This window comes from Salmo salar, chromosome 01 (genome assembly GCF_965601325.2).
Source record: "Salmo salar chromosome 01, fSalSal1, whole genome shotgun sequence".
NCBI classification, from domain to species: Eukaryota; Metazoa; Chordata; class Actinopteri; order Salmoniformes; family Salmonidae; genus Salmo; species Salmo salar.
The window spans coordinates 10,223,452-10,248,419 of NC_138291.1; the positions used below are offsets into that span (position 1 = coordinate 10,223,452).

The 24,968-nt window shown below is 44.6% G+C and overlaps 1 protein-coding gene across 6 annotated transcripts in view; it reads left to right on the forward strand.

The window, feature by feature from the left end:
• Positions 1 to 24,968, forward strand: part of LOC106610138 (ena/VASP-like protein) — a 191,613-nt gene that overhangs the window by 164,543 nt on the left and 2,102 nt on the right. For 2 of the 6 annotated variants that reach the window (XM_045713445.2, XM_014209335.3), the window contains exons 2-13: positions 369 to 543; positions 4,388 to 4,565; positions 14,840 to 14,897; positions 17,966 to 18,036; positions 19,659 to 20,516; positions 21,409 to 21,662; positions 21,939 to 22,057; positions 22,319 to 22,346; positions 22,480 to 22,510; positions 22,648 to 22,708; positions 24,474 to 24,531; positions 24,638 to 24,695. In XM_045713445.2, coding sequence (XP_045569401.1) covers positions 369 to 543; positions 4,388 to 4,565; positions 14,840 to 14,897; positions 17,966 to 18,036; positions 19,659 to 20,516; positions 21,409 to 21,662; positions 21,939 to 22,057; positions 22,319 to 22,346; positions 22,480 to 22,510; positions 22,648 to 22,708; positions 24,474 to 24,531; positions 24,638 to 24,695 — 1,949 coding nt within the window. Of the gene's footprint in view, positions 1 to 368; positions 544 to 4,387; positions 4,566 to 6,274; positions 6,668 to 14,839; positions 14,898 to 17,965; positions 18,037 to 19,658; positions 20,517 to 21,408; positions 21,663 to 21,938; positions 22,058 to 22,318; positions 22,347 to 22,479; positions 22,511 to 22,647; positions 22,709 to 24,473; positions 24,532 to 24,637; positions 24,696 to 24,968 lie in introns of those variants that run through there. The other 4 variants (XM_014209408.3, XM_045713502.2, XM_014209492.3 and 1 more) reach the window with 4 other exon arrangements.

Consider the following 24,968-nt stretch of genomic DNA (forward strand, 5'->3'; position numbering starts at 1 on the left):
CCTGTGTCCTCCTCCACAGTGAACAGCGTATCTGCCAAGCCCGTGCCTCAGTCACGGTGACCTCTAACCCCCTGTGTCCTCCTCCACAGTGAACAGAGTATCTGCCAAGCCCGTGCCTCAGTCACGGTGACCTCTAACCCCCTGTGTCCTCCTCCACAGTGAACAGCGTATCTGCCAAGCCCGTGCCTCAGTCACGGTGACCTCTAACCCCCTGTGTCCTCCTCCACAGTGAACAGAGTATCTGCCAAGCCCGTGCCTCAGTCACGGTGACCTCTAACCCCTGTGTCCTCCTCCACAGTGAACAGAGTATCTGCCAAGCCCGTGCCTCAGTCACGGTGACCTCTAACCCCCTGTGTCCTCCTCCACAGTGAACAGAGTATCTGCCAAGCCCGTGCCTCAGTCATGGTGTACGACGACACCAGTAAGAAGTGGGTTCCAATCAAGCCGGGCCAGCAGGGCTTCAGCCGCATCAACATCTACCACAACACGGCCAACAACACCTTCCGCGTGGTCGGGGTCAAGCTACAGGACCAACAGGTAGAGGTACACATACGCACCCACACACGCAAACACACACCAATTGCCATTGTCTGAGGGAATTTGTCTGTTCTAGTAATGTTAGTCATTTCTATGGACCTAGAAATCTGATGTAGATCTGGTGGAAGACTTTTCACACTGCAAGCCTTTACAGACCTCCACCACACTGTCTTAGTTATAGAGATCACCTCCACCACACTGTCTTAGTTATAGAGATCACCTCCACCACACTGTCTTAGTTATAGAGATCATCTCCACCACACTGTCTTAGTTATAGAGATCACCTCCACCACACTGTCTTAGTTATAGAGATCATCTCCACCACACTGTCTTAGTTATAGAGATCACCTCCACCACACTGTCTTAGTTATAGAGATCACCTCCACCACACTGTCTTAGTTATAGAGATCACCTCCACCACACTGTCTTTAGTTATAGAGATCACCTCCACCACACTGTCTTTAGTTATAGAGATCACCTCCACCACACTGTCTTAGTTATAGAGATCACCTCCACCACACTGTCTTAGTTATAGAGATCACCTCCACCACACTGTCTTAGTTATAGAGATCATCTCCACCACACTGTCTTAGTTATAGAGATCACCTCCACCACACTGTCTTAGTTATAGAGATCACCTCCACCACACTGTCTTTAGTTATAGAGATCACCTCCACCACACTGTCTTTAGTTATAGAGATCACCTCCACCACACTGTCTTAGTTATAGAGATCACCTCCACCACACTGTCTTAGTTATAGAGATCACCTCCACCACACTGTCTTAGTTATAGAGATCATCTCCACCACACTGTCTTAGTTATAGAGATCACCTCCACCACACTGTCTTTAGTTATAGAGATCACCTCCACCACACTGTCTTTAGTTATAGAGATCACCTCCACCACACTGTCTTTAGTTATAGAGATCACCTCCACCACACTGTCTTAGTTATAGAGATCACCTCCACCACACTGTCTTAGTTATAGAGATCACCTCCACCACACTGTCTTAGTTATAGAGATCACCTCCACCACACTGTCTTTAGTTATAGAGATCACCTCCACCACACTGTCTTAGTTATAGAGATCACCTCCACCACACTGTCTTAGTTATAGAGATCACCTCCACCACACTGTCTTAGTTATAGAGATCACCTCCACCACACTGTCTTAGTTATAGAGATCACCTCCACCACACTGTCTTTAGTTATAGAGATCACCTCCACCACACTGTCTTAGTTATAGAGATCACCTCCACCACACTGTCTTAGTTATAGAGATCACCTCCACCACACTGTCTTTAGTTATAGAGATCACCTCCACCACACTGTCTTTAGTTATAGAGATCACCTCCACCACACTGTCTTAGTTATAGAGATCATCTCCACCACACTGTCTTTAGTTATAGAGATCACCTCCACCACACTGTCTTAGTTATAGAGATCATCTCCACCACACTGTCTTAGTTATAGAGATCACCTCCACCACACTGTCTTAGTTATAGAGATCACCTCCACCACACTGTCTTAGTTATAGAGATCACCTCCACCACACTGTCTTAGTTATACAGATCACCTCCACCACACTGTCTTAGTTATAGAGATCACCTCCACCACACTGTCTTAGTTATAGAGATCACCTCCACCACACTGTCTTAGTTATAGAGATCACCTCCACCACACTGTCTTAGTTATAGAGATCACCTCCACCACACTGTCTTTAGTTATAGAGATCACCTCCACCACACTGTCTTTAGTTATAGAGATCACCTCCACCACACTGTCTTTAGTTATAGAGATCACCTCCACCACACTGTCTTAGTTATAGAGATCACCTCCACCACACTGTCTTAGTTATAGAGATCACCTCCACCACACTGTCTTAGTTATAGAGATCATCTCCACCACACTGTCTTAGTTATAGAGATCACCTCCACCACACTGTCTTTAGTTATAGAGATCACCTCCACCACACTGTCTTAGTTATAGAGATCACCTCCACCACACTGTCTTAGTTATAGAGATCACCTCCACCACACTGTCTTTAGTTATAGAGATCACCTCCACCACACTGTCTTAGTTATAGAGATCACCTCCACCACACTGTCTTAGTTATAGAGATCACCTCCACCACACTGTCTTTAGTTATAGAGATCATCTCCACCACACTGTCTTAGTTATAGAGATCATCTCCACCACACTGTCTTAGTTATAGAGATCACCTCCACCACACTGTCTTAGTTATAGAGATCACCTCCACCACACTGTCTTTAGTTATAGAGATCATCTCCACCACACTGTCTTTAGTTATAGAGATCACCTCCACCACACTGTCTTAGTTATAGAGATCACCTCCACCACACTGTCTTAGTTATAGAGATCACCTCCACCACACTGTCTTTAGTTATAGAGATCACCTCCACCACACTGTCTTAGTTATAGAGATCACCTCCACCACACTGTCTTAGTTATAGAGATCACCTCCACCACACTGTCTTTAGTTATAGAGATCACCTCCACCACACTGTCTTTAGTTATAGAGATCACCTCCACCACACTGTCTTAGTTATAGAGATCACCTCCACCACACTGTCTTTAGTTATAGAGATCACCTCCACCACACTGTCTTAGTTATAGAGATCACCTCCACCACACTGTCTTAGTTATAGAGATCACCTCCACCACACTGTCTTTAGTTATAGAGATCATCTCCACCACACATTCATTCATTCATTACTAGTTATCTAAAAAAAATGTACCTTTATTTAACTAGGAAAGTCAGTGAAGAACAAATTCTTATTTTCAATGACGGCCTTGTTCAGGGGCAGAACAACTGATTTTTACCTTGTCAACTCGGGGACTCGATCTTACAACCTTTCGGTTACTAGTCCAACGCTCTAACCACTAGGCTACCTGCTGGTTACTAGTCCAACGCTCTAACCACTAGGCTACCTGCTGGTTACTAGTCCAACGCTCTAACCACTAGGCTACCTGCTGGTTACTAGTCCAACGCTCTAACCACTAGGCTACCTGCCGCCCCAAATTATGTAAGACATAGTTATATCTATAATTATGTAAGACATAGTTATCTCTATAGTTATGTAAGACATATTTATCTCTATAGTTATGTAAAACATAGTTATCTCTATAGTTATGTAAAACATAGTTATCTCTATAGTTATGTAACAAATAGTTATCTCTATAGTTATGTAAGACATAGTTATCTCTATAGTTATGTAAGACATATTTATCTCTATAGTTATGTAAAACATAGTTATCTCTATAGTTATGTAACAAATAGTTATCTCTATAGTTATGTAAGACATAGTTATCTCTATAGTTATGTAAGACATAGTTATCTCTATAGTTATGTAAGACATAGTTATCTCTATAGTTATGTAAGACATAGTTATCTCTATAGTTATGTAAGACATAGTTATCTCTATAGTTATGTAAGACATAGTTATCTCTATAGTTATGTAAGACATAGTTATCTCTATAGTTATGTAAGACATAGTTATCTCTATAGTTATGTAAGACATATTTATCTCTATAGTTATGTAAGACATAGTTATCTCTATAGTTATGTAAGACATATTTATCTCTATAGTTATGTAAGACATAGTTATCTCTATAGTTATGTAAGACATATTTATCTCTATAGTTATGTAAGACATAGTTATCTCTATAGTTATGTAAGACATATTTATCTCTATAGTTATGTAAGACATATTTATCTCTATAGTTATGTAAGACATAGTTATCTCTATAGTTATGGTTCATTGAACTAAGCTGACCATAGTAATTGGTGAATAATGAATGAAGGAGTAATTGGCTGTTTGTCTCTCAGGTGGTGATCAACTACTCCATAGTGAAGGGGCTGAAGTATAACCAGGCCACGCCCACCTTTCACCAGTGGCGCGATGCCAGGCAGGTTTACGGCCTCAACTTCGCCAGCAAAGAGGAGGCCACCACCTTCTCCACAGCCATGATGTTCGCTCTCAACACGCTCAGCTCGCAAGACGGAGGTGGGACCCTTTCCCGTGTGGAAGTAATCATTCTGTCAATCTGTCTGCCTGTCCGTCCACCCGTCCACCTGTCTGTTTATGTCACAGTCATGTTTAGATGGACTGCAGCTAAAACTGATGTATACTAATTAGCAGTTTATCTCGGCACGTCAGCTACTAATTATCGGTCGAAGTGCAAATCTTTTTATCCGGTAATTTCAAGCCTCCCCTATAATTTAAGGATTGTTGGATTAACATAATATTTGGTTGAACATGTTTAGGTTGTAACAAGAATAATCTATTTTCAGAAACGCTCTCAACCTGTTCAGTTTACACTTTGTCCAGCCAATGACATTAGGGCTGCAGGTGCCAGTCAGTCTGGTTGCTGGGTCGATCTCCACTGAGTTCTACCACCCTCTACTGGACATCAAGCTCCAGAGTGAAAACACGGCCAGACATACTGTATCTCTATGGCTCTGGGTGAAAGCTTTCAGCAGTGTGTGTGGGAATGGAAAACAAACCATAGAACCCTGCCAGACTATAAACTCTGTGACCTAAGTTGTGTTCAGTAGGCCACATTGTAACAAAACATTTAAAATTGTTATGAAACGGAAAATAAAAACAAGCATTTCTTAATAGTTCAAATATAACCTCCCTATTTCACTGATTTATTTGTTCACTATCTACTGAACACAACCCAGGCTAGAGCCCAGGGTGCCAGACTTGGATACGTGGCCTGGCAATATATGAGGGCCGATTGCAGACACTTGTGACAATACCGTATGCCTGAAAGCGGCACTATCCAAAACAACCATTACAGTTAACCCTTACAACCATTAACCCTTACAACCATTAACCCTTACAACCATTAACCCTTACAACCATTAACCCTTACAACCATTAACCCTTACAACCATTAACCCTTACAACCATTAACATTACAACCATTAACATTACAACCATTAACCCTTACAACCATTAACCCTTACAACCATTAACCCTTACAACCATTAACCCTTACAACCATTAACCCTTACAACCATTAACCCTTACAACCATTAACATTACAACCATTAACATTACAACCATTAACATTACAACCATTAACCCTTACAACCATTAACATTACAACCATTAACATTACAACCATTAACATTACAACCATTAACCCTTACAACCATTAACATTACAACCATTAACATTACAACCATTAACATTACAACCATTAACCCTTACAACCATTAACATTACAACCATTAACATTACAACCATTAACATTACAACCATTAACCCTTACAACCATTAACCCTTACAACCATTAACCCTTACAACCATTAACCCTTACAACCATTAACATTACAACCATTAACATTACAACCATTAACATTACAACCATTAACCCTTACAACCATTAACCCTTACAACCATTAACCCTTACAACCATTAACATTACAACCATTAACATTACAACCATTAACATTACACCGCCAGGACAGACACTTGCACACATCAATGTAAAGACCTGTGGTTATATGAGATGGCTAGTGCAGTCTAGTTTATGGCGACATAACTAGACTGTATATGAAGCCTTACTCTTAAGAAATAGCACATGGGCCTCTCCTGTTACAAGTTGCTGCTACTTATAAGCTGTTGGGATGGGGAGTCCGGTGGCGGCCCCATTCCGTCCTCTAGCCTTCCTATTGGTGCACAGCCTGGCTAAAATACCCATGGAGCCAAACTGTCTTAGACTGCCAAATCTCACATGGCACTCTCCTTTTTTTGGGAAACCTTTTGGGGAACAAGAGGGGGCCATGTTGGAGGTGAGCTGAGCTATGGGGCTCCACACGCAAACCCAAGGTGCTTCTTCTGTCCAGGGAATGCAGTCGCAGGCATTCAACTGCTTTATACCTGCTACTGGGGTCCCATCTTGGATCACCCGGTTCGTGGCTAATGCTATTCCAGTAGCCTGGACAGCTGCCTGACTAGAAGCCATAGTTAGTACCACACAATAATAGCTTGCTAAAGACACTGTAAGAACTGCAGAGAGGGTCTCACGATGAGTCTTACTCGAGAGATGTCACCAGCCACTGTCAGAAGGTGCACTTCTGCGAAGATCACCCTCAGTAAGTACTGTTCCCGTGATGGCAGTTGATGCAGGGTAGGTGATAGAGGGAGGGGCTGGATCAGGGCTATTTACTGCATGATGCTGCGGCAGACAATGTGAGGCTGGTGGTATTTGGCAACACCTCTTTCACCTCTTTCATTGTAGGGCTAAAATAGGGAAGTGATGTTCTGGAAATCCCTATGTTGATGTTTAAGCTGTATGCGTTTCTGTTGACTGCCAATTAAAGTTTTCCATTCAAAACAAATGTGGCCTTAAGGGGCCCTAATGGGTCAAAGTAGCTTTTATATTTCATATTTTGGGTCTACAGCCCCACGGGGTGTTAAGCTGTGGCTCCTGAGGTTTGAAATACTCTTTAATAGCATCATATTTAGCTCAAGAAATCCCAATTAGGCAATTAGGTAATCACCATCTGAGTTAGAGAGTGAGAGAAAGTAGGCCTTGTTTTGTTCCTTGAGGGCTTCTGTGCACAGGCATGATCAAGCCCAAGCACTCCCCTGGGGCACTACTTCTCTCACCTCACCATGGCAACAGCCTGGACCCCTATATGTCGGGCCTCTGTGCTTCATCATGCACTAACCCAAACTCATTTGGCACGTACACAACCTTCCCGTTAACATCTGTAGATATGTTGTGTTGTGTTCATAATAACCCTTGATAGTGTTACTGGTGTTAGCTGTGGTGTCACTAATATAAAAGCCTTTAATTGTGCAGTCACTAGGCTGTGAGGCTGCAGTTGGCAAGTGGTATTGACTAGAGTGGCCCACGTTGTTGTATTTTAAGAGTTGATTGTTTCCTTTAAAATATTAGGAAATACTTTACCAGCCCAACACCAAACTAGATCCTATCTAACGTTTAGTTACTTTACCAGCCCAACACCAACCACCAATCTAATATTTAGTTACTTTACCAGCCCAACACCAACCTAGATCCTATCTAACGTTTAGTTACTTTATTGTGTCTGGATCTGGAAGTATGGTATGTCTACCAAAAGAAAACATTACATTGTATATTAGCTTTGCAGCGGTTTCATTTGATGGCAAATGGCATATATTATACATGTTCTTAGTTTCATGTATTCCAAACTAAACCCTGATAAGACTGAAAATCAACATCAGGTTGGACTAAATGACTCATAGAAACCATCATAGATGGACACCAATTGATTCTGGTGAGTATTTTGGCTGTTGTTATGCATTAGCTGTAGCTCTGTCCTGTAGCTCTGTGCTGTAGCTCTGTCCTGTAGCTCTGTGCTGTAGCTCTGTGCTGTAGCTCTGAGCTGTAGCTCTGTGCTGTAGCTCTGTGCTGTAGCTCTGTGCTGTAGCTCTGAGCTGTAGCTGCTGCTGGCTGTAGCTCTGTGCTGTAGCTCTGTGCTGTAGCTCTGAGCTGTAGGCTCTGTGCTGTAGCTCTGTGCTGTAGCTCTGTGCTGTAGCTCTGTGCACCACTACTGGTATTCATCTTTACGCCTCATCTGGATATGTGCTCAAATGAATTGCATAGCCGTGCAGATAACCATCAGCTGCTAAGAAGGGGAGTTTAGAGGAGCCGTACAGATAACCATCAGCTGCTAAGAAGGGGAGTTTAGAGGAGCCGTACAGATAACCATCAGCTGCTAAGAAGGGGAGTTTAGAGGAGCCGTACAGATAACCATCAGCTGCTAAGAAGTTTAGAGGAGTGTCAAGAAGAATGAAAACAAGGCATCCCAAGTCATCTTCTATCAGAGAGTTGCAGGCTGAGAGAACCAAGGAGAGGAGACAAAACACACACAGACACAAAATCACAATCACACACACACAATTACACACAAAATCACACACTCACAATCACACACACACACAAAAATACACAAAATCACACACACACACACACACACAAAATCACACACAAACATACAAAAAATCCCACACACACACACACACACACACACACACACACACACACACACACACACACACACACACACACACACACACACAAACTGAATAACTCCTGCTAGGCTGTGTATTAATAAAGCACTAGTACATACATTGCAGCAGTAGTAGGACATGATTTATATTCATATACTGTGTTCAAAAACAGGGGGCAGAAATGTGGTGGGCATGGTTGGCTCTGTTTGATGATAGAATATTAAAATATTTCCCCTTCATGAGATGATGACTTTTGGAGATGAAACATGAAACGGTTCGAGGTTGGGAAAGAATCTTGTTTTAGAAAGCGTTTACAGCACTTTATTCCAAAACCGCAGTACTTTACTCCAAAACAACTCAGCCAACATCCTCGCCTTAGTTGCTCATTGAGAATGAGGTGAATTCATTATGATGTCAGTAATGTCAACCCGAAAGCCGAAAACAAAAACAAAATTAGACACCTTCAGATGGTTGGATATGGTAGGATAGAGGAATCCTCTCTGTTTCAGAGGCAGAACTCGTTACCCTATGAGCAAAAGACAATGAAAAGATGTCTTTTAGGTTGTAAAGATATTGAAAAGATGTATTTTCAATGCCTTGTGCTCACTGGGTAAGCAGTATCCATATAAAGATGGTCCACGTGTCCCTCATGCCGAACACACCCAGCGGAAATTACACCCAACGGCGGTCTAGTGTTGCAAAGGGGCGTCAAGGGTTTATTGGTTGGTATTCCTGATATGCAGTAAGTGATCTCCCATTTTATAACAGGCCTCTCTCAGAATAGCCTCTCCTCCTCAGTTAGCTGGGGAAGTAGAGCATGTCTCACAGTCACCCCTTCACACACACACCTCTATGCAGCAACCCAGTGACGTCAAGGTACGTCATAAAGACATCAAGTAAAGACATATTTTGGTTGTTATGTGGTCAGTAAAAAATACATTAAAAAACATCTAGTATACCTCACCATGATGTCATAATGACAGTTCTGTCTGCTGAGTTAGTGGTTTCTGCACCGGGTGATTGTCTCTATGCTGGGTTAGTGGTTTCTGCACCGGGTGATTGTCTCTATGCTGGGTTGGGGGTTTCTTCACCGGGTGATTGTCTCTATGCTGGGTTGGGGGTTTCTGCACCGGGTGATTGTCTCTATGCTGGGTTGGGGGTTTCTGCACCGGGTGATTGTCTCTATGCTGGGTTGGGGGTTTCTGCACCGGGTGATTGTCTCTATGCTGGGTTGGTGCTTTCTGCACCGGGTGATTGTCTCTATGCTGGGTTAGGGGTTTCTGCACCGGGTGATTGTCTCTATGCTGGGTTGGGGGTTTCTGCACCGGGTGATTGTCTCTATGCTGGGTTGGGGGTTTCTGCACCGGGTGATTGTCTCTATGCTGGGTTGGGGGTTTCTGCACCGGGTGATTGTCTCTATGCTGGGTTGGTGCTTTCTGCACCGGGTGATTGTCTCTATGCTGGGTTGGTGCTTTCTGCACCAGGTGATTGTCTCTATGCTGGGTTGGTGCTTTCTGCACCGGGTGATTGTCTCTATGCTGGGTTGGGGGTTTCTGCACCAGGTGATTGTCTCTATGCTGGGTTGGGGGTTTCTGCACCGGGTGATTGTCTCTATGCTGGGTTGGGGGTTTCTGCACCGGGTGATTGTCTCTATGCTGGGTTGGGGGTTTCTGCACCGGGTGATTGTCTCTATGCTGGGTTGGGGGTTTCTGCACCAGGTGATTGTCTCTATGCTGGGTTGGTGCTTTCTGCACCGGGTGATTGTCTCTATGCTGGGTTGGGGGTTTCTGCACCGGGTGATTGTCTCTATGCTGGGTTGGGGGTTTCTGCACCGGGTGATTGTCTCTATGCTGGGTTGGTGCTTTCTGCACCGGGTGATTGTCTCTATGCTGGGTTGGGGGTTTCTGCACCGGGTGATTGTCTCTATGCTGGGTTGGTGCTTTCTGCACCGGGTGATTGTCTCTATGCTGGGTTGGGGGTTTCTGCACCGGCCCATTGTCTCTATGCTGGGTTGGGGGTTTCTTGTCTCTATGTAGTTAATTTGTTGATCCTGGTGTTGAATATCTCTTGACAAAGACTTGTGAAGTTAGACGTTGATCCAATGGAAATGAAGAATATTACATTCCATCCAATCATGTTTGTCCTTGAATCTGGTTTGGGATTGGCGATCAAGGATTGGCTGGGTTCATGCATATGTTGTGTTGAACGCAAAATGCACTGTATGAGCTGTACACAGATGTGGGAAGGAGGGGAGGGGAGGTCAGGTCTATTCTGGTCTGCAGTCCTGCTGGGACTGTTTTGTTGAGGTTTCCTGTGGAAATACCTGTGGTTTGCATCAATCATGCTGTAGGAAAAAACACAGTGTGTCTCACTAGGCGGAGGCGTAGCACCTAATGTGATGCCTGGTGTGGTTCCCAGCCCGCATAGCCTGGTCCCAGATCTGCTTGTGCTGGATAGCCAAATGTGGTCATCATGCCAGTGACCACAAAGGAGTTGACAAGACAGTACAAACAGATCTGGGACCAGGCTACCCCGCATCCACTCAACTCCACACATGGGAAGACGGTCTCAGAAAGTCTCGCTACTATTTATGCCTGGGCATGTTCCGAACCAGGCATATGTTTGTAAAGTACTTCCTAATGAAGTAAGCTGAGAGACAACGAGACACCATGTCCAATGTAAACAAGCACGATGTGCTAATGTATTGTAACGACCCTGGGTTTATAAGCGCGGAAATCGACTCTGCCGTTTGAACATGCTTTTGCGGCACAGTCGATAGCGCGCCGGACTTCGGGCTTGAAGGTCGAGGGTTCGAGACCTGCTCCCTGCTGTTTCATTACATTGGTGTCGGAAGTGATCGGACCTTGCATCCACGACAGTGCGTGAGCTTGGCCGGTGAGCGCGTTCCTGTAAGACGTTGAGTCGCAAGCTAGCGCGAGGACGCGCTCTTTGAAAGGAGGGAGTGGTGTAACGACCCTGGGTTTATAAGCGCGGAAATCGACTCTGCCGCTCGAGCATGCTTTTGCGGCACAGTCGATAGCGCGCTGGACTTCGGGCTTGAAGGTCAAGGGTTCGAGACCTGCTCCCTGCTATTTCATTACAGTATATTGCTAATCCTATAAAACACCATGCTAATGTCTAGTGCTAATCCTATAAACACCATGCTAATGTCTAGTGCTAATCCTATAAACACCATGCTAATGTCTAGTTCTAATGCTATAAACACCATGCTAATGTCTAGTGCTAATGCTATAAACACCATGCTAATATCTAGCGCTAATGCTATAAACACCATGCTAATGTCTAGTGCTAATCCTATAAACACCATGCTAATGTCAAGTGCTAATCCTATAAACACCATGCTAATGTCTAGTTCTAATGCTATAAATACCATGCTATTGTCTAGTACTAATGCTATAAACACCATGCTAATATCTAGCGCTAATGCTATAAACACCATGCTAATGTCTAGTGCTAATCCTATAAACACCATGCTAATGTCTAGTGCTAATCCTATAAACACCATGCTAATGTCTAGTGCTAATGCTATAAACACCATGCTAATGTTTAGTGCTAATCCTATAAACACCATGCTAATGTCTAGTGCTAATTCTATAAACACCATGCAAATGTCTAGTGCTAATCCTATAAACACCATACTAATGTCTAGTGCTAATGCTACAAACACCATGCTAATGTCTAGTGCTAATGCTACAAACACCATGCTAATGTCTAGTGCTAATGCTACAAACACCATGCTAACGCTAAAATCTGAATGTAAACAAACAAGACATGCTAATCGAGTGTGTAGCTCAGGAGAATCTGAGGGTATTTCAATCCATATTGGGTACACCATTTAGAAATTAAGGCATTTTTATTTTCCATTTTATGAGACCAAAAGTATTGGGACAAATTCACTTATATGTGTATTAAAGTAGTAAAAAGTTAAGTATTTGCTCCCATATTCATAGTACACAATGACAACATCAAGCTTGTGACTACAAATTTGTTGAAGCATTTGCTGTTTGTTTTGGTTGTGTTTCAGATTATTTTGTGCCCAATAGAAATGAATGGTTAATAATGTATTGTGTCACTTTTATGGTAAATAAGAATAGAATATGCTTCTAAACACTTCTACAATAATGTAACAACAGCAAATTCATCCAACAAATGTGTAGTCACAAGCTTAATGTAGTTGTTGCGTGCTATGAATATGGATACTAATCTTTTTACTACTTTAATACACATACTGTACAAGTGAATTTGTCCCAATACTTTTGACCCCCCCAAAATCGTGAGATTATGTACAAAAAAATGGTGTCATTTCTAAATGGTTCACCCTATATGGATGAAAATACTTTAACCTCATAGTCATTGTTTGATTTAAAATCCAAACTTTTGGAGTATAGAGCCAAAATAAGAAAAAATGCTTCACTGTCCCAATAATTACAGAGGCCACTGGTATTGTTATACTGTATGTAACCTCAGTCATATTTATCATGTTGAATGTACCTCTACTACTACAGGGGAGGGTGTGGCATGTAAAAAAAACTATTCCAACACCAAAGATATACAGTTGAATTCGGAAGTTTACATACACTTAGGTTGGAGTCATTAAAACTTGTATTTCAACCACTCCACAAATTTCTTGTTAACAAACTATCGTTTTGGCAAGTCGATTAGGACAAATACTTTGTGCACAAGTCATTTTTCCAACAATTGTTTACAGACAGATTATTTCACATATAATTGAATGAATCACAATTCCAGTGAGTCAGAAGTTTACAAACACTAAGTTGACCGTGCCTTTAAACAGCTTGGAAAATTCCAGAAAATTATTTCATGGCTTTAGAAGCTTCTGATAGGCTAATTGACATCATTTGAGTCAATTGGAGGTGTACCTGTGGATGTGTTTCAAGGCCTACCTTCCAACTCAGTGCCTCTTTGCTTGACATCATGGGAAAATCAAAAGAAATCAGCCAAGACCTCAGAAAAAAAATTGTAGACCTCCACAAGTCTGGTTCATCCTTGGGAGCAATTTCCAAACACCTGAAGGTACCATGTTCATCTGTACAAACAATAGTACGCAAGTATAAACACCATGGGACCACGCAGCTGTCATACCGCTCAGGAAGGAGACGCGTTCTGTCTCCTAGAGATGAACGTGCTTAGGTGCGAAAAGTGCAAATCAATCCCAGTACAACAGCAAAGGACCTTGTGAAGATGCTGGAGGAAACAGGTACAAAAGTATCTATATCCACAGTAAAACAAGTCCTATATCGACATAACCGGAAAGGCCGCTCAGCAAGGAAGAAGCCACTGCTCCAAAACCGACATAAAAAAGCCAGACTACGGTTTGCAACTGCACATGGGGACAAAGATTGTACTTTTTGGAGAAATGTCCTCTGGTCTGATGAAACAAAAATATAACTGTTTGGCCATAATGACCATCGTTATGTTTGGAGGAAAAAGAGGGACACTTGCAAGCCAAAGAACACCATACCAACCGTGAAGAATGGGCGTGGCAGCATCATGTTGTGGGGGTGCTTTGCTGCAGGAGGGACTGGTGCACTTCACAAAATAGATGGCAACATGAGGCAGGAAAATGATGTGGATATATTGAAGCAACATCTCAAGACATCAGTCAGGAAGTCAAAGCTTGGTCACAAATGGGTCTTCCAAATGGACAATGACCCCAAGCATACTTCCAAAGTTGTGGCAAAATGGCTTAAGGACAACAAAGTCAAGGTATTGGAGTGGCCATCACAAAGCCCTGACCTCAATCCTATAGAACATTTGTGGGCAGAACTGAAAAGGTGTGTGCGAGCGTGGAGGCCTACAAACCTGACTCAGTTACACCAGCTCTGTCAGGAGTCTAGTACCTCAAGCTTAGTACCCAACTTATTGTGGGAAGCTTGTGGAAGGCTATCTGAAACGTTTGACCCAAATTAAACAATTTAAAGGCAATGCTACTAAATACTAATTGAGTGTATGTAATCTTCTGACCCACTGGGAATGTGATGAAAGAAATAAAAGCTGAAATAAATCCTTCTCTCAACTATTATTCTGACATTTCACATTCTTAAAATAAAGTGGTGATCCTAACTGACCTAAGACAGGGAATTTTTACTAGGATTAAATGTCAGGAATTGTGAAAAACTGAGTTTAAATGTATTTGGCTAAGGTGTATGTAAACTTCGGACTTCAACTGTAGGTCCTTTCATACTTAGCTAGAAATATTCCCCTGTTTCTTTTCCCCACCACAGGCCCTGCTGTCCAACGCCAAAATGGGCCCTCCTCAGAAGACCCCGATGTACAGAGGAGGTAAGAACCTCCGACCTTCAGAAAGACACCAAATCAAGCTCAGTGTACAGTAGAACACACAGTAGAACTAAGACATCGATAAAGAACTGGTTTGTAAAAGAGCATCCGAAGCATCTCAATCCAGTGACTTCAAGTCTGGTAAAACTTGCTAGAATTCCATAATCGAACGTGTTTTCTTACTTCATTTGTCCGAAAGTAGTTTGTTTGAGGGTACAAAACACATCCGGCCTACCACATAACCCCTACCACATCAGGCCTACCACATAGCCCCTACCACATATCCCCTCTTACATATACCCTCCCACATAACCCCTACCACATCAGGCCTACCACATCAGGCCTACCACAAATACCCTCCCACATACCCCCTCCTACATATCCCCTACCACATAACCCCTACCACATCAGGCCTACCACATATCCCCGACCACATCAGGCCTACCACATATCCCCTACCACATATCCCCTCCTACATATCCCCACCCACATAACCCCTCTCACATAACACCTACCACATAATAATCCCTCCCACATACCCCTCCCACATATCCCCTCCTACATATCCCCTCCCACATAACCCCTCTCACATAACACCTACCACATAATAATCCCTCCCACATATCCCCTACCACATATCCCCTCCCACAGAACCCCTCCCACATTCCCCCTCCCACATACCCCCTCCCACATCAGGCCTACCACATATCCTCCACCACATATCCCCTACAACATAGCCCTTACCACATAGCCTCTACCACGTAGCCCTGACCACATATGCCCTACCACATCAGGTCTACCACATATCCAGTGGCTCGTGCTGTGTTCTTAGTCCACTCTAGTGGTGGAAAGAGGTACTAGTCAAGCAGCTTGAGGTACTAGACTCCTGTACAGTCAAGCAGCTTGATGTACTAGACTCCTGTACAGTCAAGCAGCTTGAGGTACTAGACTCCTGTACAGTCAAGCAGCTTGAGGTACTAGACTCCTGTACAGTCAAGCAGCTTGAGGTACTAGACTCCTGTACAGTCAAGCAGCTTGAGGTACTAGACTCCTGTACAGTCAAGCAGCTTGGGCACCCGCGTCGCAGCGGGTACAGACTCCTGTACAGTCAAGCAGCTTGAGGTACTAGACTCCTGTACAGTCAAGCAGCTTGAGGTACTAGACTCCTGTACAGTCAAGCAGCTTGAGGTACTAGACTCCTGTACAGTCAAGCAGCTTGAGGTACTAGACTCCTGTACAGTCAAGCAGCTTGAGGTACTAGACTCCTGTACAGTCAAGCAGCTTGAGGTACTAGACTCCTGTACAGTCAAGCAGCTTGAGGTACTAGACTCCTGTACAGTCAAGCAGCTTGAGGTACTAGACTCCTGTACAGTCAAGCAGCTTGAGGTACTAGACTCCTGTACAGTCAAGCAGCTTGAGGTACTAGACTCCTGTACAGTCAAGCAGCTTGAGGTACTAGACTCCTGTACAGTCAAGCAGCTTGAGGTACTAAACTCCTGTACAGTCAAGCAGCTTGAGGTACTAGACTCCTGTACAGTCAAGCAGCTTGAGGTACTAGACTCCTGTACAGTCAAGCAGCTTGAGGTACTAGACTCCTGTACAGTCAAGCAGCTTGAGGTACTAGACTCCTGTACAGTCAAGCAGCTTGAGGATGAATGTAAAAAACTGATGGTGCTGGTGCTGACTTTAATTTAACCACACCAGAGCAGTATACTACAAAGCAGGATCAATGAGTTAGCCAGATAACTTTGATAAACATTCAGAAATAAACAAATAGTTTCTGGCTCATTAATGAACCTAGACTTGAATATTGGTTGTTTGTTGAAATAATTTAAATCAATCCATGTCCATTGTAGAAATATATTCCTAAAACATTTGAATTTATTTCTGAACAATGAAGTATGTTACCTGGCTAACAATTCTTTTTTTATTTTTTTTTATTTATTTAACTAGGCAAGTCAGTTATGAACAAATTCTTATTTACAATGATGGCCTACTGTGGAACAGTGGGTTAACTGCCTTGTTCAGGGACAGAATGACAGATTTTTACCTTGTCAGCTCGGGTATTCGATCTTGCAACCTTTCAGTTCCTGGCCCAATGCTCTATCCACTAGGCTACCTGCCGCCTCTTGGATCTTGCTTTGGGACCTTTTTTTAAATAATTGGTGCCGGTACTCAAGCAGTAGAAAATTAGAGGAAATGTCAATCAGAAATGTATGAAATGGGCACAGATTGAAAGTCTGGCTACAGGGAGAGGCTACAGAGAGAGGCTACAGGGAGAGGCTACAGGGAGAGGTTATAGGGAGAGGCTACAGGGAGAGGCTACAGGCAGAGGCTACAGGGAGAGGTTATAGCGAAAGGCTACAGGGAGAGGCTACAGGGAGAGGTTATAGAGAAAGGCTACAGGGAGAGGTTATAGAGAAAGGCTACAGGGAGAGGCTATAGGGAGAGGCTACAGGCAGAGGCTACAGGGAGAGGCTACAGGCAGAGGCTACAGGGAGAGGCTACAGGGAGAGGCTACAGGCAGAGGCTACAGGCAGAGGCTACAGGGAGAGGTTATAGCGAAAGGCTACAGGGAGAGACTACAGGGAGAGGTTATAGGGAGAGGCTACAGGGAGAGGCTACAGGCAGAGGCTACAGGGAGAGGCTACAGGGAGAGGCTATAGGGAGAGGCTACAGGGAGAGGCTACAGGGAGAGGCTATAGAGAGAGGCTACAGGGAGAGGCTACAGAGAGAGGCTACAGGGAGAGGCTATAGGGAGAGGCTATAGGGAGAGGCTACAGGGAGAGGCTACAGGGAGAGAATATAGAGAGAGGCTACAGGGAGAGAATATAGAGAGAGGCTACAGGGAGAGGCTACAGAGAGAGGCTACAGGGAGAGGCTACAGGGAGAGGCTACAGGGAGAGGCTATAGGGAGAGGCTATAGGGAGAGGCTATAGGGAGAGGCTACAGGGAGAGGCTACAGGGAGAGGCTACAGGCAGAGGATATAGGGAGAGGCTACAGGCAGAGGCTATAGGGAGAGGCTACAGGGAGAGGCTATAACATGTCTGTGGCCTCTGTGTATCTGCAGGCAAATGATGGAGCCACATCAGATGCAGGGAGTGGCCCACAAAGAGAGGGAGCGACGGACATCTGGCTCAGGTAAGGCCTGCAGACGTACTGTGGACAGACACTACTACTACTGTCAAGACAATGCCGGGTCTGTCAACACACAAGCCACAATACGTTTCGTCCATGTCAATACACCATCTCAAAGATAACGTCTCAGGATGCTATTCTCTCCATGGGGATAGCATGGCAATCATGGTAACCAAAGAGCCCAGTGTAGCGCATGTTGGTTGTGTTCATTAGGCACCAAATGGAAGAAAACTGACTGAAACAAGGAGGGACTACCTGAACTTGGCCAATAAGATACGCTCATTATTGTTTTCGGTTGCAAAACGTTTTGCTACAGTTTGCCCTAATGACTACAACCATAGCTAAAGCGCTAGCTCGGACACATCTGTGTTTGTGTTGAATCCCCTTCTCTCCTCCCCTCCGTTTACTCATGCTTATCCATATACAAACATTCCCCAGCGCCATAGAGACACTCATTCTGCAAGCCTGCTACCAGCAGCTGGGTGACAATGGGACATGCTGCTTTCCTGAGAGTTTGGTCATGTTGCGTTCAGCTTCTTTTTCTTCTCTGTGATTTTGTTCTCAGTTTCTGATTTATCATCTTTGTTCTCAGTTTCTGATTTATCATCTTTGTTCTCAGTTTCTGATTTATCATTTTTTCTTGGTTTCTCATTATTCTCTCTCTCTCTCTTTTTGTGTGTGTTGTGTCCCCCCCTCCTCTGTGGTGTCCCCACCTCCTCCTCTGTGGTGTCCCCCCTCCTCCTCTGTGGTGTCCCCCCCTCCTCCTCTGTGGTGTCCCCCCCTCCTCCTCTGTGGTGTCCCCCCTCCTCCTCTGTGGTGTCCCCCCCTCTGTGGTGTCCCCCCCTCCTCCTCTGTGGTGTCCCCTTCTCCTCCTCTGTGGTGTCCCCCCCTCTGTGGTGTCCCCCCCTCCTCCTCTGTGGTGTCCCCTTCTCCTCCTCTGTGGTGTCCCCCCTCCTCCTCTGTGGTGTCCCCCCTCCTCCTCTGTGGTGTCCCCCCCTCCTCCTCTGTCGTGTCCCCACCTCCTCCTCTGTGGTGTCCCCCCTTCCTTGTCTGTGGTGTCCCCCCCTCCTCTGTGGTGTCCCCCCCACCTCTGTCCCCTCCCCTCTCCTCTGTTTTGTCCCCCCCTCCTCTGTGGTGTCCCCTTCCCTCCTCTGTGGTGTCCCCTTCCCTCCTCTGTGGTGTCTCCCCCCCTCCTCTGTGGTGTCCCCCCCTCCTCTGTGGTGTCTCCCCCCTCCTCTGTGGTGTCTCCCCCCTCCTCTGTGGTGTCTCCCCCCTCCTCTGTGGTGTCTCCCCCCTCCTCTGTGGTGTCCCCCTCCTCTGTGGTGTCCCCCCTCCTCTGTGGTGTCTCCCCTCCTCTGTGGTCTCCCCCCTCCTCTGTGGTGTCCCCCCTCCTCTGTGGTGTCCCCCTCCTCTGTGGTGTCCCCCCTCCTCTGTGGTGTCTCCCCCCTCCTCTGTGGTGTCCCCCCTCCTCTGTGGTCTCCCCCCTCCTCTGTGGTGTCCCCCCCTCCTCTGTGGTCTCCCCCCTCCTCTGTGGTGTCTCCCCCCCTCCTCTGTGGTGTCCCCCCCTCCTCTGTGGTCTCCCCCCCTCCTCTGTGGTGTCCCCCCTCCTCTGTGGTGTGTTATAGTTGTTTCCACCCTCCAATATAAGGTGTCCTCCCCTCTCTCTCACCCCTCCAACACCCCTTTTGAGTATAGACACTATCGGGCCGCCACACTGCCGCCCTCCTATGCCCGAGTGGCCTCCAACTCCTCCCCTTCCTCCTCTTCCTCTTCCTCCTCCCACGAGAGAGAGGTGGCAGGCGGACGGGCTGGCGACAACTCCTCCCAGCTCTCCCAGCTCTCCACTTCCCTGGTCTCGGCCTTCTCCCCCGTGCAGCCAGGGTTGCCCACGGCCCTGACCCGGCAGGTGCGCCAGATCCCCCTCTCTCCCCCCACGGCGCGGGCTCTCCACCACACCAAGTCCCTCCACCAGGGTGACCCCCAGCAGGACCCTGTGCTGCTCCCCAAACACGGCACCTGGTCCACCTCCCACACCCACATATACGGCCCCGTGCACATGCCTCCCGTACCCCAGCCTGTCCTCCCAGTGGCCCTCCCTCTGCCGCCCCGCCACAGCCGGGTCAAGCCCCACCCCCTGGACCAGGCCAGCCAACCCCATATCCCGCCCCACCTCCCCCACGCCAATGGCCAATCAGAGGACTATTATAACCTCGCTCAGCAGCAACAGCAGCAGCTAGGTTACTGTGAGGCTACCTCCTTGCCCCCTCTGATTGGTCAGTCTGCGCAGGGCCACGTCCCCGTCTCCTCCAACCAACCCCAGTACCCCTCCTCATTCCACCCCCAGCAACAGATGTCCCAGGCCGCGCCACCACCACCACCAGCAGCCCAATTCTCTCCCCCCTCATACACCCCAGCCCCATCAGAGTGGGGCTCACCCAAGCAGACACCCTCTCCCGTCTCTCAGGCTGCCACGGCAACCTGCAGTAAGTACATGTAGAGCTCAAAGAGCAAGGCACTTGGACAACAATGGGGGGACTCCACTGGCTTATGTGGATGGAAGTATATACCTATTATGAATCCAATAACAGTCCCCATATTCAGCCATCTGCTACAATAACAGTCCCCATATTCAGCCATCTGCTACAATAACAGTCCCCATATTCAGCCATCTGCTACAATAACAGTCCCCATATTCAGCCATCTGCTACAATAACAGTCCCCACATTCAGCCATCTGCTACAATAACAGTCCCCACATTCAGCCATCTGCTACAATAACAGTCCCCACATTCAGCCATCTGCTACAATAACAGTCCCCACATTCAGCCATCTGCTACAATAACAGTCCCCATATTCAGCCATCTGCTACAATAACAGTCCCCATATTCAGCCATCTGCTACAATAACAGTCCCCATATTCAGCCATCTGCTACAATAACAGTCCCCATATTCAGCCATCTGCTACAATAACAGTCCCCATATTCAGCCATCTGCTACAATAACAGTCCCCATATTCAGCCATCTGCTACAATAACAGTCCCCACATTCAGCCATCTGCTACAATAACAGTCCCCACATTCAGCCATCTGCTACAATAACAGTCCCCACATTCAGCCATCTGCTACAATAACAGTCCCCACATTCAGCCATCTGCTACAATAACAGTCCCCATATTCAGCCATCTGCTACAATAACAGTCCCCATATTCAGCCATCTGCTACAATAACAGTCCCCCTAACTGCTACTGTACTTTTGCTTTTTGATTCACTTTAAATCCAATGGCTCTTATCTGAGGACTATTTATCCAGGAAGAGCTTGCCAGCAGTGTTAGCCAAGGAGGAGTCTGAACCTATGCTGTCTATTGGTTTCTTCCCAGGTCCGGTTTCTCTCCCCGCCATGCTCGCTGTGGCCCCACCGGTGGCCCCCCCTGCCCCTATGGCACCTATGGCCCCCCCTCCTCCACCGGGCCCCCCGCCTCCGGCCACAGTGCCACCGCCCATGCCCCCCCCACTACCGGTTGGTGGAGGGCACGGAGGGCCTCATTTAGAGGGGGCAGGGAATGAGCTGGCGCAGCCACTCTCAGGACTGGCTGCTGCCCTGGCTGGAGCAAAACTCCGCAAAGTTGCAAGGGTTAGTATCTCAGCTTAGACTCGGATGGTGGTGAGTAGAAATAAAACATTTTGAAACAGGGAGGTACTACCTGAACATGTCCAATAAGAAACATTCATTTTTGTTTCCCTTTCCAATACATTTTCAAATGTTTTGCTATGGTGTACCCCACTGAACAAGACCACTCATATCTATGTCGAAACTGCTTGGACATTCAAACCATTACATATATACATTACCTGTTGGTTGGCTTCTATAAAGATGGAACTTATATGGTGGCCATTGTTGTGTCCTCAGGATGAGAACAGTCCGCCAGGAACAGGTGTAGCCAAGAACGATGGCAACCGCTCCAGTGGAGGTAGTGGTGGTGGAGGGGAGGGGCTAATGCAGGAAATGAACGCCCTTCTAGCACGCAGGTGAGAGGAACACAACTGTGTGTGAAAGAACGATGAAATCTAATTTAATTGAACTGAAAAAGCACAAGACCTGTGTATCATTTTGATAAATAATATTCTGGAGTTGAGGATTTTAATTGAAGATTATCACAAAGAAGGTATTACTTGATGTGATAGGCTAGTAGCCTGTGAAATACTACTAGTGATTTGCAACATGACTGGAGTTGTCTTCTCCATTAGCTTTGTATCATCTCTAATTGCCTGAATTTGCTTTTCCTGCAGACGGAAAGCCTCAGAGAAACCTGAAGAGGTAATGAAAAATATAAATTATAAAGTTCAACTGGGTGGGTCTATCCAGCTACAATAATTGCATTCAATCAATCTAAAGATGATTGCACACACACACACACACACAGATCATCCATTTTGATTTTCCATTACAGGAGGATCCCAAGCCAGGGCAGAACTCCACAGGTAAACACACTCTTGCCTCCACATTTTTCTGACCATTATCTTTGTTATTAGTTGCATTGAGCCAGGGTGCTTTATAAAGTGAGTCTCTTATAATTGTGATGCTCTGTCTTGCTTTTTCTCTATCATTTTCTCTCTAGATGCAGGGAAGAATCCATGGGACCGAGCCAACTCTGTAGACAAGGCCTCACTGGTATCAAGGTGAACATCATCTGTTTTTGTATTTATTTGTATTTATTATGGATCCCCATTAGCTACTCTTCCTAGATGCTCCCAAACTTAAAAAAAACACATTGTTTTTAAAGATCTAGGCCTGGATTCAATCCGATTGCCCCTTTTCGGTTGTTGCAGTTGTCACGGAGATCGCATTCAAAGTAAACAATTCAAATGTCTGCTCAATTTAAAATGACCTTTAAGGCCTTGATTCTCTCACTGTCTGGATTGAAACCTGGCCATTAGTGGCACAATGAGAAGGGATGTAAGGGGTATATGGGATATATATATATACATACATATATATATATACATATATATATATATATATATATATATATATATATATATATATATATATATATATATATACATACATATATACATACATATATATATATATATATATATATATATATATTTATTTTTTTTTATTTTTTTTTAACTCTTCTGAGGTATGTTAACTGTTTAACTTGGTTCTGGATCAGTTTGTGTAGTTTAGCCAACTACTATAGCAGTTGTTTGCTAAAAAGCACAAACTGATCTGGGACCAGGCTAACACGACTATTAAATATTGGGGATATATTGAGAGGTTCATATCACATATCATAGTTAAAGCATTCTGTTCTCTGCGATGAGGAAATATAATATTTCTAGAAGTAAAGTCATGGCTGTTTGGCTTATCTACCCTGTTGTCATTGATGATTGTATTCAACTACCAGCTGGGTCGTTCCACAAGCCCTTTTGACGTTTAAAGTAGAAATTGTGCACCAATATTGCATTTTAAAAGCCTGTTATATTAAATGAATTCCTAATGGTGAAATCGTAATGTAAAAGCAAGTGAGCTGCTTCTACTCTTTTTGGACATTTTCTGGTGGAAAACTGAGTGGGTCGAGCATAACCCATAGATAGACAGGCTAGAAATGTTTACCTAAACAAATCATTTTGTTTAGGGTGAAGCTTGCGTTCAATTACCCTTCCCTGTTGCACACAAGCTTCCATTCCCCCTGTCAAAAAAGGGGATATATGGATGATATAAGAAATATTCAATCCTGTTACTTTAATTGGCACTTGCTATAGTCATTATTTATTTATTTTTTACTTTGAGATGGGAAAACTTGTTTTTATGAAGTTGACCATGTGCTCTTTATGACATAATGTTAAAATGTAAAATAAATAGTTTTTCCTTCACCAAATTACACTACCCAAAAGGTGCTCTTTTGGGTGGGAAACCAGAAATGGCAATGGCCATTTGGTGGGAAGATAAAGGCTTGGCAAATGAATCATGGACATAGTTAAATACAGAGATAAAGCACACCCCATAGATATATTTCACTGTATCATCAGCCTAATCAGGGGAACACAGAAACCGTGGGACTGGTTGCTTATTGCATCGAGGAAGCTTGTGGCAGTAGTAAACAGTGAATGGATGGCTGCCTAACATTGTGAACCCAACCATGTAATATAGATAAGATACTGTCCATCTAATAATCAATCATGAAGGTTGATGTCACTGTCATTAGCTGGAGAAAACATAACTATCTACTGTATATTTTAGATATAAAAAATATATATACTTTATGTACTGTAAATTTTATATATAAAAAAACATACTCTATGTACTGTATATTTTATATATAAAAAATATATACTTTATGTACTGTATATTTTGGGTAATTTACTCTGAAAGTTCTAACAAATGTCTATTTATCGATCATTTCAAATCGTCCCTGTTTGTTATGTGGTTTTGCAGGGTGCGACCAGTGGGCAGCACTAGTGAGGGAGACCTAGACTTTGACAGGATGAAGCAGGTATGAAGCTTATTTCAAAACTGTTCTTCAATTGTTCATGGAAGAAAAGTATTGTGGAAGAAACAGAACATGTAAAACGTTTTTTTTTTTTTTTTTACTCCCACAGGAAATCTTGGATGAAGTTGTACGTGAATTGCAGAAGGTGAAAGATGAGATCATTAATGGTAGGCGACAGAGCGTTAACGCATTGGGTTATGTTACTCAAAAAAGGCACGTACTGCTTCAGTGTGCAATTAACCTGCAGACCAATTTAGGTCATTCTTATTCATTTTTTATACACTTTCTATAGTTCAATTTAGTTTCGGTTACAGCAAACAAAGATATCCTAATTAACAAAGGTATCCTAATTAACAAAGGTATCCTAATGAAGTATGTCCAAAGAGGATGGTAGGCATGCAGTTGATCTGTTTACTAATTCATAGTAATCCCCATTCCTT